General features: G+C 56.2%; 1 protein-coding gene across 1 annotated transcript in view; it reads left to right on the top strand.

Moving 5' to 3' along the window:
- Positions 1–19342, top strand: part of ASAP3 (ArfGAP with SH3 domain, ankyrin repeat and PH domain 3) — a 70453-nt gene that overhangs the window by 33577 nt on the left and 17534 nt on the right. Inside the window, exons 6-14 of the mRNA XM_075908668.2 lie at positions 821–947; positions 7382–7467; positions 9481–9556; positions 11164–11250; positions 12249–12358; positions 14182–14251; positions 16101–16188; positions 17886–17934; positions 18761–18948. Coding sequence (XP_075764783.2) covers positions 821–947; positions 7382–7467; positions 9481–9556; positions 11164–11250; positions 12249–12358; positions 14182–14251; positions 16101–16188; positions 17886–17934; positions 18761–18948 — 881 coding nt within the window. The remainder of the gene's footprint in view (positions 1–820; positions 948–7381; positions 7468–9480; positions 9557–11163; positions 11251–12248; positions 12359–14181; positions 14252–16100; positions 16189–17885; positions 17935–18760; positions 18949–19342) is intronic.

The following is a 19342-nucleotide window of genomic DNA, read 5'->3' as shown; positions in this document are numbered from 1 at the left end:
GCTATCCCAGGTCCAGCCACTCCCAGCAGGAGGCGCTGTGGAGAATGGTGCAGGAGTCCTTTGCTATATTCCAGGTCCAGTTGCTCCCAGCAGGGGGCGCTGTGGTGCAGGAGTCCTTTGCTATATCCCAGGTCCAGTTGCTCCCAGCAGGGGGCGCTGTGGAGAATGGTGCAGGAGTCCTTTGCTCTATCCCAGGTCCAGTTGCTCCCAGCAGGGGGCGCTATGGTGCAGGAGCCCTTTGCCATCCCAGGTCCAGCCGTTCCCAGCAGGGGGCGCTGTGGACAATGGTGCTATGCCAGGTCCAGCTGCTTCCAGCAGGGGCCACGGTAGGAGATGAAGCAAGAAGGGCTTTGGGGAGCTACCTGCTATTTCAGTTCAGTTTGGAGGGTGCTGCAGGGGATGGGGCAGGAGACTGCAACACAACCCTTCCCTTCCCAGCTGGAGCTGAGGTTGGGCCAAGAGTGGGCGGGCAGGCTACATGGTAAGTGTGCAGCAATGCCACTCCCCGTCTGGCTTAGCAGGAGTCCTGGCAGGAGACAGTGCTGGAGCACCAGAGATTGGTCAGTTCATGGCTCTCACTCCCAGATGAGGCACTGTAGAGAATGACCCTGCAGCTTGGTGAGGGTCAGACTGGGCAGCCCTCGTGGTTCCTTCTCACCCCCTAGTTCTATGGTTAAGTTGCTCGCTGTGTGGGCAAGTTGGCTGGGGGGAGAGCTCCCAGTTCTGCATGTCCCCACGGATGTCTCCTGGTTGGGTCTTGCCAGCAGAACTAGGCAGTAATTCCAGACTTGGCTTGACGCTGGCCCTCCTGCCTCCCCAGAGCCAAGATGGAGAAGGAGAGGGAGCGAGCCCGGGCAGCGGGAGTCATCCAGGTGGAGCCGTCGCCAGCGGACATCGCCGAGGAGACGCAGAAAGAGCGCCGCATGTTCCAGCTGCAGATGTGCGAGGTGATGGCGCTTTCCGTGCCGGAGCAGCTGCGGGTGCTTTGATCTGGGGAAGGTACACTGAGGCGCTCTGCGCGCCCCGGCGCGTCTGATCGCTGCCTTGTCAGGAAGGGAAGGGTCATTTCAGAGCGGGTGTTGAGATGCCCTGATCACACATGGAGTTTGTGAATCCCAGTGTCCCAGTTCAGTGCCTTACTCAATGGTCCCTCTCTCTTTTTATATTTTAATCCATTGGTGGAATACATTTTGTTATGTGCACCGAGGCATGCGTGGATGAGCACCAGCAGTAGAAACACATGCTGCTGGCAGTTGGCACTGTGGGCGTTCTGCTAATCAGCTGGGTGGTACCTGAATCTCTGGGTGGCTGCCCCAGCTGTCTGCTTACAGAGAACGCTGACCTTATCCACTTGGCTCTCCTGCCTTAGCCCTCACAGGCACTTTCACGCTCAAGAGCCTAGTGAGCTGTAGAAAACAAAGCAGATGAAGGAGTAAATGGGCCGCCGGTTACCCTACCCAACAGCCGGCCTTGCTCAGATACTTCAGGGACGGAGGTGACAGAAATATGCCGAGGGATCAACTCCTGCCTGTTGGGGGGTGAGGAGCAACGGGGGGCGTAGGCCCGTCTCTCTTAGAGCCAGGGACACTGTCTGCGACAGCCCCTCCGCCCCCAGTGCACAGCCGGCCTGCAGCTCCTGTCTGCTGCCCCGGTGCCTTGAGGTGTAGCGGGGCAAGGCAAAATTTGCTCCACCCCAGCGCACGGCCCGGGAAGGGGGGAGCTTGAACTGCCTGGCCCCCGCACGCACTAACCCACTGGCGGCGATGGAGGAGGGTCGGGCAGGAGCGGGGAGGAGGCTCCAGCGGCTGGAGGAGGAGCAGGCGAGCTGAGGGATGACAGCGGGAGGGGAGTGGGACTAAATTGGTGCCCCCCTGGGGTGGTGCCTGGGGGCAACTGTCCCCCTCCCCTTGCTATGCCCCCGCCAGTGCCCGCCTTGCCTGTAGCCTGGCCGCTGGCTATCACTTGGGTCTGTCCCCAGGTTCCAGGGAGCGCTGGGAAAACTGGCCAGAGGCAGGCTTCCATCCTCCCTGTGCTGGGACCCCTCTCCACACACAGCCCATTTGCCTCAGTGCTGGAGCCACAGGCTAGCGAGCCTCACGGCTTCCCGTGGGGCCTGCCCGTCCCGGTGCCCTGCTGTCTCTGCCGGCTCTCAGCTCCAAGGGTCAGGGTCGGCAGCGGGGGAGGGAGGCTTTGTGCTGGGCCCAGTCTCTCCGACCCTCAGAACTTCCTCCTGCTGCCCCCAGTGCGAGGAGTCGGCTTTGACCGTACGCTCTTCAATACCTCCGGTGTGTGGCTGGCGCAGGGTTGGGGAATCTAAGGCTGGATCCAGCCCCCGAAGCTTGGGGCTCCCTCCCAGCATTGGGGAGACAGCTGGTACCCTAGCCCCCCCCTCCGGGAGGTGGAGCCCACAGAATCTGCTAGCCTGGGCCCCCAAAGGCTGCGGTGTGAGGAAAATGTGAGGAGCGTCTTTCTCCGCCGTCGGGGCCCAAGGCAGAGAGGGGGTTTGGGGTTTTGCTTCTCACTTGTGTCCTGTGGGGCAGCAGCCCTGGCCCGAAAAAGGTTCCCCAGCCCTGGGCTGGAGCGTGAATGCAGCCTCTTGCTCTGGGGGCCGAGTGCTGGCCCAGCTTGACTTCCTCCCCTTGCTTTTACCTTGTGAAGCCCAGTGCAAACCGCAAGGGGCCCCGTTTGCTTTGTTCTTCAGCAGGGCCAGTTTAGCGGGGGAGAGGGGAGAAAAATATCTCGCTGGGGCCAGCCCCAGCCCTGATCTCCAGGCCAGGACTCTCTGGGAAGGTGTTCTGCACAGCAATAGCCGCCGGGCTGTGCCAGTGGTTCCCACGATGGTGCGGAGCGAGTCAGTGCTGCTAACGACTCACCTGCCGTCTCCGGGGCCGCTTGCACAGACGGAGGCCGGATCTGTGCTCACGCTTGCGAAGCAGGAACGGCGGCAGGTCTGTCACTTGCGTGTCCCAGCCAGTCTGAGAGAGAATCCGGAAACTTGGGGGCGGGGGGCGGGGGGGGGAGATTCCTGCTTCAGCTGGGGTAGAAGAGCCCGGGGAAATCCCCGGAGCGAGCTACGAAGCCAGGAGGATTTAGCCTTGTGCAATAACACTGGGCACATCGGCTTTGCCTTTCATCTGCGCTAGAAGCTCTTTGCAAACAGGAGTGAGTCAAGCCTCAAACCGGACCCGCCAGCTAGGCACCCACACATCCCCATCTAACAGCTGAGCAAACCAGCGGGCGGCAGAACCCAGGAATCCTGCTGCCTGGACCCCTGCTTTAACTACTAGTCAGTGCTGCCCTCCTGGAAACAAGAAAGGAACCCAGGAGTCTGGGCTTCCCCCTCCCTGCTCCAACCACTGGAGCCGCTCGGCCTCCCATCCCGCCTCTGTCTACTAGACACACCCTCCCGGAGCCCAGGTGTGAGCCCAGGCCGTAAGGCTGTCAATGTGTAGTCTAGGCTTATTGCTGAATCTTGTCGACTGCAAGATCTCCCCTTGCTGCGTCTGCATCCCACAGAGCAGCTTCTGTCTGCCACCAGCCTGGGCCTGCCTTGGGCAGAGGGTGCTTCACGGCAACAGCCCCTGTCTGGGGCGGGGCCCAGCCTCCCTCGGACTGAAGCTGCTCTGCATCCCATGGAGCTCAGACCCCCCACGGACAGGGGCTGCTGCTGCCTCTGTATCTGAGCCGGCGGCTGGTCTGCCCCGGGGAGCTGGTTTTTAAACTGGCTCCCCTCGTGGTCCAGCTCTGCCTGCCGCCCGCTGCTGCCTCCGATACAGAGGCAGCAGTGCAGGGTGGTGGGGTCTCCCCAGGAGAGGGGCCAGGAGCGCAGACAGCCGGCCCGCCCCACCGACTATTAACCAGTCGTGTCCCGGCTAAGATTTCACACGGGTACACGACTGTTCAAGCACACGCTCTCTGACATCCCCGTGTGACGCACGTTGCAGGAACACGTCCACGGTGAGCATGTGCGGGGAGGGCAGCGTCGGCTGGGGGATCCCGCGAGCGGCTCGTGGGGGCGAGGGGAGGGAGGGTTAAGAGCCGTGAAAGGGCAGCAGCTTTCCTCCCTTGTTGTGGTTTTGGGCTCCGTGGCAGGGCTGGAGCTCTGGGGGTGAGCCAGGGACTGAGTCATCCCTTTGAATAGCTGCACTGTTGAGTAAATACCAGCACATGGAAACGCTCCGTGTTCGTGGTGCCGCGGGAGGGAGGGGCTTTGTCCCAGGGGCTGCAGTGGAAGAAGAGATGTCTGTGCAGTATCTAGTGGCCCCCCAGGGCTGCGCTCCCCCTGTACCTGCTGTGCCACGTTAGGGCTATTGGATTTCACCCTGGGCTCAGTGCCCGGCTCTGTGTCCCTCTCAGCCTTGTCATTCAGTCTAACTCGTACCTTTGCAAGCAGCAGAACCCACACGCAGTCCAAAGACTCCCCATTGCTGGTTAGCTGTACGGGGTCTGTGACACACAGCTAGGCAGTTCCTGTTCCAGTGATCCACTGTGTGTGTGGCTTTTCTAGCCAGTGATTTCTAAGGCATAGCAGCTCAATGTTTCTGGGTTGACGCCCTGTTGGCTCTGGGGGAGGACTGAGAGAGCTGCGCCAGGATTCGTGGAACGGTTACATGTATCCTAGAATACTGAGGCTCCGGGGTCCCTTCCAGTCCATCAAGTCCAGTCCCCTGCCCCCATACAGCCAACAGCAGGCAGGGCCCAAGTCATATGCCTCCAGCCACGATCCTTCCTTCCTTTGGCACGTTCCCTAGCATGGGGACAGGGGAAATCTCACATGCCCATTGCTGCATCCCCCCCGCACCCTCCCCCAACCCGGGCTAGGGATGTGAAGGACTTGTCGAGTATCCAATAAGCAAATGCTTATCAGATAGTCAACAGGCTAGTCGACTAGTCACTTCCCACCCCCACCCTCCTTGCTGCCTCTGTCAGAAAGAGGCAGCAAGGTGGGAGAAAACGGCAGCACCGCATGGAGCATGGGGCCAGACCTTGAGCTCCACGCAGCGCTGCCTCTTTGAAGCGCTGCGTGAAGCCCAGGGCCAGCTGGGGTGTCCCCAGGCTCCCTGCGGCATTTCAAAGTGGCAGCGCCGCATGCAGCCTGGGGTCAGCGGGGGAGTCCCCAGCTGATCCCAGGCTCCACTTGGCGCTGCCTCTTTGAAACGCCGCAAGGAGCCTGACGCCGGACTACCTGTGGCGTTTCAAAGCAGCAGCGCTGCTCGGAGCCCGGGGGTAGCAGGGGAGTCCCCAGCTGATCCTGGCCTCCATATGGCGCTTTCGCCTTTAAAGTGTAGCAACAGCCCTGGGGCTGTTTTTAACTTCAAAGGCAGAGGTGCCCTATGGACTGTACAATTAGTCAGTTACTCGCAATTTAACATCCCTGCTCTAGGCCTGTCCTGGGGGGTGATCAGCTCCAGGCCACTTGGTGGTCCCTGATCTGCTTTTTGTGTCCAGTGCCTGCTCTGACAGCAGTCGCCTCATGCCCAGGCTCCTGCTCCCGTCAAAGAATTCATTGAACACCACGAGGCTGGGAAGTATCATTTCTGCTTGTGAATGGGGAAACTGAGGCATAGAGAGGCCCAAGGTCTCCCAAAAAGTTAGTGGCAGAGCCAAGAACGGACCCCAGGAGTCTTTAACCCCCAGAGATGCCAATCCCTTCTCAGGGCCAGAAATAGAGTCCAGGAGTCCCAGTTGCCTCTTGACGGCTCAACAGCAGTACCTCCCGTGCAAGCTTCAGCTCCCCTTCCCCCCTCGCAAAGGCTCGACATTGCTCTGCCTTGGCCTGTTCCTCCAGCCCTCCATGCCCCCTTTCCTGGGCTCGCAACACATTTCTCCGGCTGTGCTACTGGCAAAGGAGAAATAAAAATCCCCCCCCCCCCCCGGCCCGACTGCAATGCAGCCAGCTGGGAGCCGTTACAAAAAGAGAACCCAGCTCCTCCGGCAGCACTTTCCCCCCTGGCCTCCTCATGCTGCCTGCCTCTAAAATACACAGATATAGGCTCCTCTTAATGAGAGTCACATTAACCCCTTTGCTGCTGCTGCCTTGCTGTCCAGGTCCAGGAGCCAAGCAGCACTGCGCTCCTTAGAAAAAGGCCAGCGAACCCGAGAGATCGGCTGCCTTCAAAAAAGGATTGAACATTTACATGGACAATGAGACCACCCAGAGTGTGCTAAGGATTTAAATCCTCATGCTTCAGAGCACAGGCCAACTCTGAACTCATCAGGGTCAGGAAGAAACCTCCCCTGAAGGGCAAGTCATTCCTGGTCTTCAGGGTTTCTTGCTCCTTGTTTTGATGCTGCTGGTGCCTCCTGATGGAGACAGGATATTGGGTTAAATGGAGCCTGGTCTGAACCGTTGGGGCAGTTCCTATGAGAAAATTAAAATGTCAGAACTTTCCCATCTGCCCGGTTCAGCAAGCCACTGACACTGCGTTGGCTGTAATGGGGACAAAATGGGATTGTGCTTTCTGCTTTGCTTTTTTGCATGAAGATCTAAAAGTTCTTTTTTTTTTTTTTTCAACTTAACACACACACTTGCGTGTTTTATGTGAGGTTCTGTGGATAACTGAAGAGCTATTAGGTTAATGCCATTGCAGATGCTACACAAGTAAAGCCTAATTAATTGAGAGGAGAGTGGTATTTTTCTTTGACCGGGTTTTAAACAGGTATTGGTTTTGGTTAATGCTGTATTTAACTCAAAACTTAACTCACAGTTGGGGGGAAAACTGTCTTTGTTAAAAACCAACAGACCCAGTCCTTGAACGTTGGGTGCAGAGAGAGCTCCTAATCCCCGTCCTTGGGTTTTCCCAGGGAAAGCTCTGGCACATGAGTGGAGGCGAGCCGTAAGAGAGAGAGGTTATAACTAGACCTGCTAAAATTGAGTTAAATGTGTTAATGCTGCATTGGGAAAAATACTCCTGTGCTGGCTGGGCTTATTTCACCCGTGTTAGCGAAACACAACCCATTTTTGTGGCTGTGACCAGGCTTTAGAGGCAGCTGTAGCCGAGTCCCCCTGAACTGCTCTGTAAAATTATTGTGACCGCATTCGCTGTGCCACTGCCTGAGAAAGCGATCCAGCTGGGCAAAGCCCAGTTTAACCGGCCACTCTTTCATCTGGTCCTCAGAGAGTTTCCAGCAGAGATGGGACCTGGCGCAAACCGCTCTAGACCTGGGGGTAAGTTCACATGCACATCTGGATTTGCAGCCCATGTGCATCTAGAGGCATTTCCAGACCTGAATCTGATCACTAAAGAACTGGCCGTACGGCAACACGAAGGCTTGGACTTCTGAAAAGTCTGGCCTCTTCCAGTCCTTTCCTCTGAGCCAGTCCAACGTTTGAGTCCCCCCTCAACGACATCCTAACTCGGTGTTTCTCCTCCTTCTCTAGTATCTGCTGAAAGCGAACGAGAGTCAGATGAAGCAAGGTCCAGACTTCCTGCAGAGCCTGATCAAGTTTTTCCATGCACAGCATAAGTAGGTACCGCCCCACGCAGCACATCCTGTGAGCTGGCGATGTCACTTCCTGGAGAAGAACTCTAGACTTGCTACCTTGCCCGCATTTGCTTTAATTCCCAGTAGCTCTCAGGTTGGCCAGAGAGCATTGAGTCTGCATGGAGTTCAGCAGCCCCATGCCAGCCACGTTCCATGTTTGCTGAGTATGAAAGATGTTAAGCTCACGTGCTTAAGGGCTGCAGAAAAGGGCACTTTACCGACCAGGAGTCCAGTGAGTGGTTAGGGTTTTGTGTGATTAGATCATTACTAAAGCAACCCCTCGCCATGGAGAGAAATTACCCTAGTAGCAATTACTGTGTCATATTTTATTACTAGAAAATTTACCCGGTGTTGCTTGGGTCCTTAACTTTTGTTTTTTGAAAAATAAACTGAAAAGGCCCACGCTTCATTTCCATCATTGCTCTGGGGTGGGGCTGGGGAGGAGGGGTTCAGAACGCAGGTGGCCCTGGGGAGAGAGAGGACCCCCCCCCCGAGCACTCTCACTGCAGCGTGTGAGACATGCCTCTCCAGGTCTGCTGCAGGTCCAGTGGGCACAGCCTGGGGAGGGGTGCACGTCCCCTGACTGGGGCAGGTCCAGATTAGTTATTTTATTTAGTTATTTAAAACATTTTTACTCCTCCTCTCTACTTTAAAAATATTCGAGGTGGCTTACCACATGTTTTAAAACCGAATAAATAAATATCTATAAAGTAAAATGCAGGACCCCAAAGGCCGGGGGGGGGGGAAGGGGGGACATACAACCTGCTAAAACACCTCAAGAGGAGGAACACACACACACACACACACCCCACAACTGGGGGCCACGGAGGGACCACCTGTCCCTGGCAGCAGCAGCTATGGGTGAGCTCCAGGTTGGTGCTGTGGGAGGTGCCCCCTCCTGTGGCCCCATCATAGAGCAGATACAGCCCAATCCCATTCCTGGCACATCCCATTTTCCTGGCACAAGCAAACCCTTACGTTACTTGAAGTTGTGATAAGAGGAAGCTGTATACTGAATTTGGTGGTCCTAGCTCGTGTAGGAGTCGTCCTTGGCCAGACAGGCAAACTGTCTCTCAGATCTATAGTAGATTAAGTGTTTTACATCTAGGGGAACTGAGGTGTAGTGAGTGACCACAAGTCGTTCAGACACAGAGCTAGGAGTAGACTCCAGAGCAGCTGGCCTCTAGACGGTGCCCCAAGGTCTAGTGGAGGCTGCTTCAGAACAACAGAGGAGACAAGCCTGCATCATAAAACTTGCATCCAGGCTGGGATTTCAAACAGCCCTATGTCTGGAAGTGTTCAGATCTGGGCCAGAGTCTGGACCGCGGTGGGGCCGCTCCAGAATTATTTGGTGTTTGATCCTATACGTTTTGCAGTGGGATGAAGCCCTGAACGATTAGAGGTGAGAGGTTCAGCCTCAGCCCCAAGCCCGTCCCACCCTTCGGAGCTGGTGATCTACTTCAGGGGAGCAGTCTGACCTGCCCAGTGGCCCATTCTGCCCCCGGAAGCACGTGGGCCGCATCACAAGCTGGTACCCCTGCTGCTTTAAGCACAGGGTCTAGAGCAGTGTTTCCCAATTGATGTTCTGGAACCTCCCACCCCCTCTTAAAGAGACAGTCTATTTTTCTGTTTGTTTTTTTTTTTTTTTTTTTTGACAAATTTTAGCTGGCAACCCTTGGGATTCCTTGAAATTCTTTTAAGCTGAAAAGGGTTCCGTGGGCAAATAAAATTGGGAAACACTGGTGTAGAGGCACAACGTGAGTGTGGCCTCTGGAGTTGGAGGTGGGATCAGCGTTCTAAGCCCCCTCCCCTCCACGTCATCCGGCCGTGTGGCTGTGGCTCTTCGGGAGCCCTCGTGTGGCCCTGGCACTCTTGGCGTGTGCTGGCCGAGAGGCCCAGCGTGGCAGGAACTCCGAGGTGTTGACAGTAGCTTTTGGGAGCTGGTGGTGAAGGACCTGGCCTCGTGTGATCACCGTTTTTCTCTCTTGCTCTCAGTTTCTTCCAAGATGGCTGGAAGGCTGCTCAGAATCTCTACCCTTTCATTGAGAAGCTCTCCGCCTCCTTACATGTAGTAAGTGTGCTCAGCCAAGTGCTGCAGATGCTCAGCGCTTCTCTGGACTGGGGCTGTAAGCGAGTAGTCGAATCAAGTTTTCCCACGCCCCCTTGCTGCCTCTGTATGAGAAGCAGCAAGGGGTGGGGGAACAGAAGCTGGTGCTGGGGGGAGCTGGCTTAAAAGGCAGTTCCCCCCAGCACTGTCTCCATGGTGCAGCCTGCCCCCACCCACCTCTATCAGAGGCAGCAAGGGGGGATGGGGATGCTGCTCTGCTCAGAGCAGGCCCAGACTTGTTGCGGGCAAAGGCTGCTCTGGCAGCAGCCCCTGTCCATAGGGGTTCCCGCGAGGAGCTGGGCCCCCCGCAGACAGGGCCTGCTGCCGAAGCAGCCCCTGCTCATGGCAGCCAGCCCGGGCCGCCACAAACGGGCTGCCGGACCCGGTGCAAGCCAGGATGGAGCAGTCCCGGTTTGTGCTGATCCAGGACACTGCGCCTCTGGATTTTAAATGTGGCAAGAGCCTATTGGCTCTTACTACAGTTTAAATGCAGAGCCGCAGTAGTCCAGAGCCGGCACGAGCCGGGATTGCTCGGTTCCAGCTCCAGCCAGCTCCCACCGCGGCTCTGCGGAGGGCCCCCTTATCGACTAATCATGTAGTCGATACAAATTGTATCGAGTACACGAGTAGCCAGAGAATCGCAATGTAACATCCTTATTCTGGACCAGGCCAGTTAGTTAGATCCCTTGGTGGGGAGCAATGAGCTTTCAGGAGAGAACATACCGGGGTTCGGCTGCCTTCTCCAAGAGGTGCTGCAGGAGGGAGGGGGGTTGTGACTGTCCAGTGCAGGGTGGCCCACACATTCCGGGCAAAGAGCCAAGATAGCAGTGGATCCAGTGCGAAGAGCCGGGGCAAAGTTGTCGAGGGGAAAAAAAAAAAGGGCCTGCCCCTTTAAGAAAATGCGTTTAGAGGCTTTTTGACAAGATGAGGCTCCCACTGGCCACCACCGCCTTTGATACTCCATTTTTAATGGCCGCTCCAGACAGCTCCCCTACCCCGGTGAGCACAGGGGGGCCGGAGGAGAAGGCCGTTTTCAGGGGCGCATGTACGGCTTTACGAGCTGCTGGGTGGGAGCTTCATGATCCGCACCCTGAGGGTGGGGAAGAGCCATGGGTTGGCCACGGCTGGCCTAGCGAGCCTGACTTAGCCCCTAGGAAAGCGGGAGGAAGCAGTAGTGAGAACACCTTGCTGGCAGGGGTCCTGTGCTGTGCGTGCACAATCCTGCTGGAGCAATGCAGGGGGAATTTTCAGTGCTTCAAATGAAGGTGCTACCATAGCAGAAACCAGCTGATTTTTTGAATAGCAGAAAATCAGATCTCTCCGATCTACTGTATGTCTGGACGTGTGTCCATGCACAAGTGGCTAAGCGAGAACCTACCCTGCCGCTGGCCCATGTTGGAGAGGAGATACCGGGCTAGATGGACCCTTGGTCTGATCCAGCCTGGCCGTTCCTATGTTCCTGCCTTAGTTTAGCTAGACGGCCACCTCCCCCACTCTCTGCTCCCCCCACCCCGGTAGAGGGCGGGTGATGGGATGGTCACATGAATGTCTGCTCCTGCTTCTCTTGTCAGCTGCATCAGGCCCAGGAGGAGGAGGTGAAGGAGCTCACTCAGATCCGGGACTCCCTCCGAGGCATCCTGCAGCTGGAGAACAAAGAGGTGAGGCTCCTGGCCTGTCCTCCCATGGCGCCTGGCCGTGAAGGAGCCTAGCACAGCCTGGGGTGTAACCAGCAGAGTCAGAGCATCCCACCTTGGATTTCCCACCGAGAGACGCAGGCCTGTTCCCCTTCGACTTCCCCAGGGTAGCCAGGAGCAAGCAGAGCTGCGGCCAGTAGCCTCCCCAGGAATTGAAATGGGGGGGGGGGTTTCGAATTTACAGGAGGGGGTGTCACCATGAGGGTGAAGGTGGGCTGTATGGCACCATAGTTCACAAAACTGGGGGGTGTTGGGGAAATTCAGGGAGGGTATACGCCCCCATGGGGGAGGGGATAGGGAGATCCCTGGCTGCGGCAGGTGGGTAGATAGAACAGGAATGGCTCCAACGCCCATTGAAATCAACGGAAGGGCTCGGCCTTCCAGGGCGGCAGAGACAAGCAGAGCTTAGCCACTGGCAGAGAAGTGGTGGCTGGAGCCGAGGGAGACGGTGGGGTGCACCCAAGGGGGCAGGACAGGAGGGAGGCCGAGGGCTCAGCATGGAGACTGCATTGATGCCACGGGGGAGGAGAGAATCCAGGCCTGGGAGCAGGTTTGTTCACTAGCCACCCGGGGGGTGTCACAGCAGTGTTACGAAAGGGTCGGGACTGGCCTGCCAGCAGTCAGAGGCTGGGTGAGGCCGGCCAGAAGGTAAGGCAAGTGTCTATGAGGTCTCCGGAAGGGCGGTGGGAAAGAAGTTGGCTGGCAAGGAGAAGACCCAGGAAGTCAGGATGGTGAGTGGCGGCTGGAGTTCCAGGGGATTCTCCAGGTGGCCATGATAAAGCTGGAGGGCGTTTGGGGGTGCTGAGGACAACATAAGGAGGATTTGGGCTCTTCCCTGCTGGCCCCGTCCTGCAGGATCGGGCCTTGGGAGGGCAAGAGGGCGGCAACGCTGCAAAGAAACCGACCCTGAGGCCTGCGCTCTGAATATTTATTTATTTTACTTCTGTCCTCGGTGAGTCCAGGAAAACCTGCACAGGAAGAACTCTGGCAGCGGCTACAGCATCCACCAGCACCAAGGGAACAAGCAGTACGGGACGGAGAAGTCAGGTTTTCTGTCCAAGAAAAGCGACGGGTGCGTAGGAGCTGGCTCCGGTTTCAGACGGAGTCTTCCTGTGCTCAGAGCTAGCTGATGGCCATGGGAAGGCTGTAGGCTGTAGGCTGTAGGACGGGGCTGTTGAAGGGATGCAGGAAGGATCAGGGGCTGGTTCCGTGTGGGCCATGCAGGTGATCAGACTTGGAAGGGCCTAATGGGTCTTTCTGGCTTTTAAATATCCGAGTCCTGGAAAGCCCTCGTGTCTTTGCCCTGTTCCTGCCCTGGCACCCTGGGAAATTCACACTCCACCCCGAGGATACCCCCCCCCCCCTCCCGCAGCGAGGAGCATTCCCAGGTCAAGTGGATGCAAACCCACAAGCTCTGCTCGAGAAGCGTGGCCGCAGAGATGCAGGTGGCGGCAAGGGCTGGCTACCCAAGCTTCCCGTCGTCATAGCCACTCTGTTCGTCTGCCCCACCCGAATTCGAAAGGATGCCTGCCAGCTGCTGAGTGGAAATTCCATTGACTAGTCCAGTGCTTCCCAAACTTTTTGATACTGGGGACCAGTAAAACCATTCACAAGCTTTTGGAGGACTGGTAATATTTACTTGCATATTAATTAAGCAAATGATGAATATGCAAATAAATCCTGTCGCTGGCCTTACCTGTCTGGCAGGTTGTTCCCCCCCTTCGCCCCAATCCTGGCCGCTTTATCGGCCAGTGCCAGCTCCCCTGGCTGCGTCCGGTGCTGGGTGTTCTGTGTTGGTGCGCACGGTACCCGGCCTTCTCCCTGGGTCCTAGTGCCCGCCGGATCTAGCCCCACTGCCCGGGAGCATATCCGGCAGAGACGCCACGGTGGCGGGCTCTCTCCCAAGAGGGCCGTGCCGCTGCACTTGGCAGTGCAGGGTGCTGCTATCCCGTCACACAAATGAATAGGATTGTGCTCAATGATCTTTTTTAAGGACCAGTATTTTTTTTCTAAGGACCGATACCGGGCCACGGACCACACTTTGGGAAACGCTGGACTAGTCGATTACTTGATTAAATGCAATCTAGTGGATGGACCTGTAGCTGGGATCCTTTGGGATGACTTGGGAAAAACCAGAACGAGGGGGTTGGCTGGCTCGTGGGCTAAGATATGCAGCCTGGACCAGGACTCCGAGCTGGGTTACTACCAGACCAGAAGTCCTCCCTCTGTTGCCAGCTGATGTCGATTCAAAGTCAGGTTGGAGATGATTTGGTGGCATCAGTTCATTTCTTACACTGGAGCGTGGATGCCTCCGTCCCATGCAAGCCCTGTCCAAGCCTGGCACTAGTTGCTACCCGCGTAGGGAGCATCCGCAGAGAGGCCAGCGCCTGATGGAGAGGAATTTGTCCCAAGATGTCCTATTAGGGCAGGACTGGGGCTGGGTGGTACAGTCGCCTACTCTGCAAGCATCTCTCCTGGACTTCAGTTTCCATGGTTACCAGCCTGGCACCAAATTCGCTGTGAAAAGGGAAGGCCGGTTCTATGGCCGCAGCAGGCTGCTTTCTCTGGCGAGAAGGAAGGGTCTAAGCTGTGTTCGTGGGCCAACAGCTGGTGCAAGGAATGCCTCCGGCAGTTGGGGGCACCTGCAGGGATTGAGGGAAGGGAGGAGACACTCGGAGCAAAAGGAGAAGGCTGAGGCAGCCGGGGCAGTTGAGCTGGGCTCAGAGGGTATTTTCCATCCTGGGAGCTAAAGGAAGCACAACGCTCACTCAGCGAACGATGCTCCCCAGTAAAGCACGTCCCCGAGAGCGGGTGATGGGCGTCCTCGTGGTGGGGGGAGGAGCTGGTTATCAGGCACTCGGTGGCCCCTCATTCCCTTTTCTCTGCCTGACCTAGAATCCGCAAAGTGTGGCAGAAGAGGAAGTGCGGTGTGAAGTACGGCTGCCTCACCATCTCCCACAGCACGGTAAGGCCAAGTGCCGGGCGCCGGCTCCTGGGCGGGCCTGGGGTTCTGCCTCCCACAGCCCGCGCCTCACAAAGGAGCTTGTGGTACTGGGGGAAACCTTTTAGCTGAAGGATCAGGCTGCACCTTTCATGCCATGGTCCTCACGCGTGTCTGAGCAGGGACGTTTACAAAAGTAAACACTTGCGAATGTGTGTCTGCTGATTTTTTTCAGTGTTACCTGTTTACACATGGGGGGGCACCAGCCCCTGCCTCCCCCCCCCCCCCGCCCTCCCTACTGCTGCGCAAGGATGGGGGATACACGCAGGAAGCTGGCTTCCCACATGTACTGCCTGCCCTCCCACCCTCCGCTCTCCTGCCTCTCTATCAGAGGGGAGGGTAGGAGGGCAGGTGGTACACACACGAAGCCAGCTCCCTGCGTGTGCCCCCACCGGGACCCGATGCTGCTTCTTGAGGGAGGCTGCAAGAGGAGGGGGCAGGCAGCAATGTCGGGTGAGGGCTCCACGGGAGGCAGCAATGGGGGAAGGGTGCGTGTAGTCTTTGGGATTAGCTGACAAGCCCAAGGTTATCGGTTAATCGTGTAAATGACGACACGCTAAGATCCTGAGTGGGAAGGGGCACTGTCTGCTTGTCATCTCAAAGCACAGTACAGACCTGTGCAAAGGTCGACTGGCTTTTTTCCCCCTGGAATCCATCTGATCCCTGAATCTGTGCGTCCTCCAAATGCATGTTCAGAACTCTGCCCGTGTTTGCTTGGGACTCCGGTGCATTACACTTTTGGTAAACGCTGCCCAAGCTTGGGATTTGAAACACCCGGATGGGTGAATCAGAACAACTTCACCTTCCGCAAACAAGTCGGAGAGGGCAAAAATCTGCTGGACGAAGTTTGTGATGACTTTTTCAGGGGGAGAGCAGAAATGATGCCTCTGGGGGTGTGTCTAGACCTTTCGACAGAGGGATTTCAATTAGGCATTTCGAACTTGCAAATGAAGTGGGGATTTGAATTTCCCGTGCTTCATTTGCATCATCGCGTCATGGCGCTCTTTCAGAAAAGCGCTATTTCGAAAGTAAAACTGCAGTCTAGACACGGTTCTTTCGAAAAGGGAAACCTCCAAAAATGAGGTTTACAGGATCTTTTGAAAAAGACTTCCACTTTCGAAAGAACCGCATCCAGACGGCAGTTTTATTTCTGAAATAGCGCTTTTTCGAAAGAGCGCCATGACGCGATTATGCAAATGAAGCGTGGGAAATTCAAATCCTGGCTTCATTTGCAAGTTCGAAGTGCCTAATTGACATGTCTCTGTCGAAAGAGGGATGTCGTCTAGACGTACCCTGGGTTCCGAAACTTTAGGCAGAAAGAATGGCTGCCCTCTAGAGGCAGGGGAGGTAAAAGGCCGCTTAAAAGCGGAATGCTACACACACTGTAAGGCAGAAAAAGGGCCGTGGCTCTAATACTTCTGCAAAAGAAGGTTCAGCGGGATTCTAAGAGGGCTTGGGAATTTCTGTAGATAAGAAGATTCTCTGGAGTTAGTGTAGCTAATGCGAGCCCAAATGCGAGAGGACTTTTAATCTGTAGCTGAGATTATTATCCCTGTTCTTTAAATGGGGAAACTGAGGAACAGAGAGGGGGAAGTGACTTGCCCAGCATCAGCCAGCAGACCAGTGCAGAGCTGGGAATAGGCCCCAGGTGTCTTGAGTTCCAGCCCAGTGTGCGACCAGTAGGCCGTACTGCTACCCCAGTCTTTCAGCCAGTCCTGGGCTATTGGAGATGTGGGAGAAGAGGATCCCACAGCTTTCTGCTGCTGGGTGCTTGCATCTTCCTCAAAGGGCACCCACTCTCCTCCTCCCACAGATAAACCGGCCTCCCGTGAAGCTGAACCTGTTGACCTGCCAAGTGCGACCTCACCCGGAGGAAAAGAAGTGCTTCGACCTTGTGACACGTGAGTGGGGGAAGGGACGTAGGGGTGGGGGGGGGGTGAGAGAGCCCTGGCCCCAGATTGGGAAAGGTTACTGCACTCGGCACCAAATAGGCCTGATTGATTAAGGAACCTAAACTCATTTTTATCCTCCCCCCCAGCTCTACCAATGCTCCTCAGCCCTCCTGACCTATGGACACCCTGGTTATGTCTAGACTACATGGCTCCGTCAATGGAGCCATGTAGATGAGTTTACCAGACATAGGAAAATGAAGCGTCAATTTAAATAATCGCCGCTTCGTTTACATCAAAATGGCCGCCGCGCTGTGTTTGGCGGCACAGCGGGGCAGTCTGGACGCGCCGCGGTCGACAAGGGAAGCCTTTGTCGACCGCTCTGGTATGCCTCGTGAAAGGGTATGCTTCCCTTGTCGACCGCGGCGTGTCCAGACTGCCCCGCTGCACCGCCAAACAGCTGATCGGCACAGCGCGGCGGCCATTTTGATGTAAATGAAGCAGCGATTATTTAAATAACCGCTTCATTTTCCTATGTCTAGTAAACTCATCTGCATACACCCTTATCCCTCCCTCTGCCCACCCCCTTTTCAGTTCTAGGCATCCCCCAAGCAGAAGGTGTCTCTTGTATGATCCTAAGTGATAAGGGCAAACACAGAGCCCTGTGGCACTTTAGGGTGTGTCTAGACTGCATCCCTGTGTCGACAGAGGGGTGCAAATCAAGCACATCGAAATTGCTAATGTAGCCGGGATTTAAATATCGCGTGCTTCATTAGCATAAACATGGCTGCTGCTTTTTTTTTTTTTTTAAACTGAGTTTTAAAAAAAAACAAAACAGCAGTCTAGACGCGGATCTGTAGAAAATAAAGATCAAAATAAACCTCAAAAAATGAGGTTTACAGGCTCTGTCAAAAAAGGCTTTATTTTTGACAGATCCGCGTCTAGACTGCTGTTTTCTTCCGAAAAAACTCTGTTTTGAAAAAAAGCAGCGGTCATGTTTATGCTAATGAAGCGCGGGATATTTAAATCCCGGCTTCATTAGCAATTTCGATGTGCTTGATTTGCACCCTCTGTCAACAGGGCTCCTTGTTTGCCCTTATCACTTAGGATCATACAAGAGGCACCTTCTGCTTGGGGGATGCCTAGAACTGAAAAGGGGGTGGGCAGAGGGAGGGATAAGGGCGTATGCAGATGAGTTTACTAGACATAGGAAAATGAAGCGGCTATTTAAATAATCGCTGCTTCATTTACATCAAAATGGCCGCCACGCTGTGCTGATCAGTCTAGACGTAGCCTTAGAGACTAACAGATTTATTAGGGCGTAAGCTTTCTTGGGCAAAACCCACTTCATCAGTTGAATTGGAATGGAGTTCACAGAGGCAGGGGTATATATAAGGACAACACAAGAAAGAAGTACCCTCTTTTGTTGTCCTTATAGATACACCCACGTCTCTGTAACCCCGGCTGCCCCTCTGAGACTCTGTGGAATGAGGCGAGATCCACCAAACTCGTGACACTTGTGGCCCAAGGTTGGACTCAAATAGGTCTCCAGAAATACAGATCAACAGCCTTGTTTCCCTGTGCGGCATAGCTCATCCTGCAAAAACTACGCAGCCTCTTGAAGCAGCTGTTGGACTTAGGCAGAGATCATGGGCTTTCCCAGCTGTTGCAAGCATCCTTTTCATCTGTCCTCCTCCCTCTCCCTGCAGATAACAGGACGTACCACTTCCAAGCCGAGGATGAGCAGGAGTGTGTTGTGTAAGTGACAGCAGCCATCCTCTCCGCCCTCATGGGGAACGGCCACCTGCCCTGCAGGAGAGAACAGGCCAGCTGCCTTCTCTGCCAAGGTGGAGGCACGGGTCCCTCCCACTCGAGCTCCAGGAGGCTCTCCATTGGCTAGCGGCAGGATAGGGGCTCTGAGACGTAGTGGAGAGTCCGTCCAGCAGGGTGGGGTGGGGGACACAGGCGCACTCATTGGAATGTTGCCCTGAGTCCGGGGGTTCCTACCCCCCTGCAGAATACAGGGCACTGGGTGGCAGGAAAATCTGCTTTGTACGTTTGCATCCCGTGCTTGCTGTCTGGCTCCTGGGGCCCGTGGACCTTGCGAGCTTCACGTGTGAAGATGCCGAGCTTGGCCACCTTGCACCATCACTCCGCAGTGGGGTCTAGTGGGTAGAGCATTTGATTGGGAGCCAGGCTTCTGGCCTGGCTGTGCCACTGTCCTGTTAGGTGACCTGGGGCAAGTCACCTGCTCTGGGCCTCGTTTTCCCCCTCTAGGAAAGGGGGACGATGATCTTTGCCTGCTTCGTAGAGTGCTTTGAGAGGTGCTGAGAAACCAGAGAGCTAGGGATTGTTGTGTATTATTATGGTGCCCTCTGTGGCCAAAATAGGCGCAGCAGCGAAGGCTGCAAACGGTGTCTCGTCCAGCCCTGCCCAGCCACGACCTGGGCTTTCAGGAGCAGCAGGGCACCGTGACCCACAATACGCTTTCCCCAGCCTAGAGTGGGTTTTTGTTTCTCTTCCTCCCCTGGTCCCTCCCTGGGTTCCTGCCTGAAGTCTCCTCTCTCCCCCTCTCCCCTTCCAGCTGGGTGTCTGTGCTGCAGAACAGCAAGGACGAAGCTCTCAGCAACGCCTTCAAGGGGGATCCAAGCAGTTGTGTGGCCTCGGCTGGGGGGGTGACGGACGGTGGCCTGCAGGAGCTCACCAGGCTAGTCATGGGCGAGGTGAAGGGCATGCCAGGCAACAGGCAGTGCTGTGACTGCGGGGCCCCAGGTAGGTGCGGGACGGGGACGCCGATGCTGCAAAGGGGCAGTTGCAGAGCGTGCCAGGGCCTGGTGCCCTGAGCTTGGCGCCCCCATGGAGGGTCACGTTGCCAGCATGGTTAGCTCTGCGTGGCCTTGCGGCTGAGCCCGGTGCTCGCTCGGAGCAGGGCACGCGCTCTCCGTGAGCTAGCTGGACGTGGTGTGGAGCACCCGTCACTGGCTGTTGCTGGAAGCAGGAGGCCAGCCAGGGTGGGTGGCATTCCAGGGGCCAGGGGAAGGGTGGGGAGGTCCTGGCAGAGGGGAGGGGTTTCTCCAGCGAGCTCTCCCCTGACACCATCCGGAGAGCTGGGTAAAAAGGACAGAGCCGCTGACCTGCACCAGGCCGGGAGGTGCGGGGGTCAGGC

The sequence above is a fragment of the Pelodiscus sinensis genome, chromosome 26 (genome assembly GCF_052426305.1).
Source record: "Pelodiscus sinensis isolate ZL-2025 chromosome 26, ASM5242630v1, whole genome shotgun sequence".
NCBI lineage: Eukaryota > Metazoa > Chordata > Testudines > Trionychidae > Pelodiscus > Pelodiscus sinensis.
The sequence above is the reverse complement of the archived record's forward strand: the minus strand, read 5'-3'. Positions and strand labels throughout refer to the sequence as shown.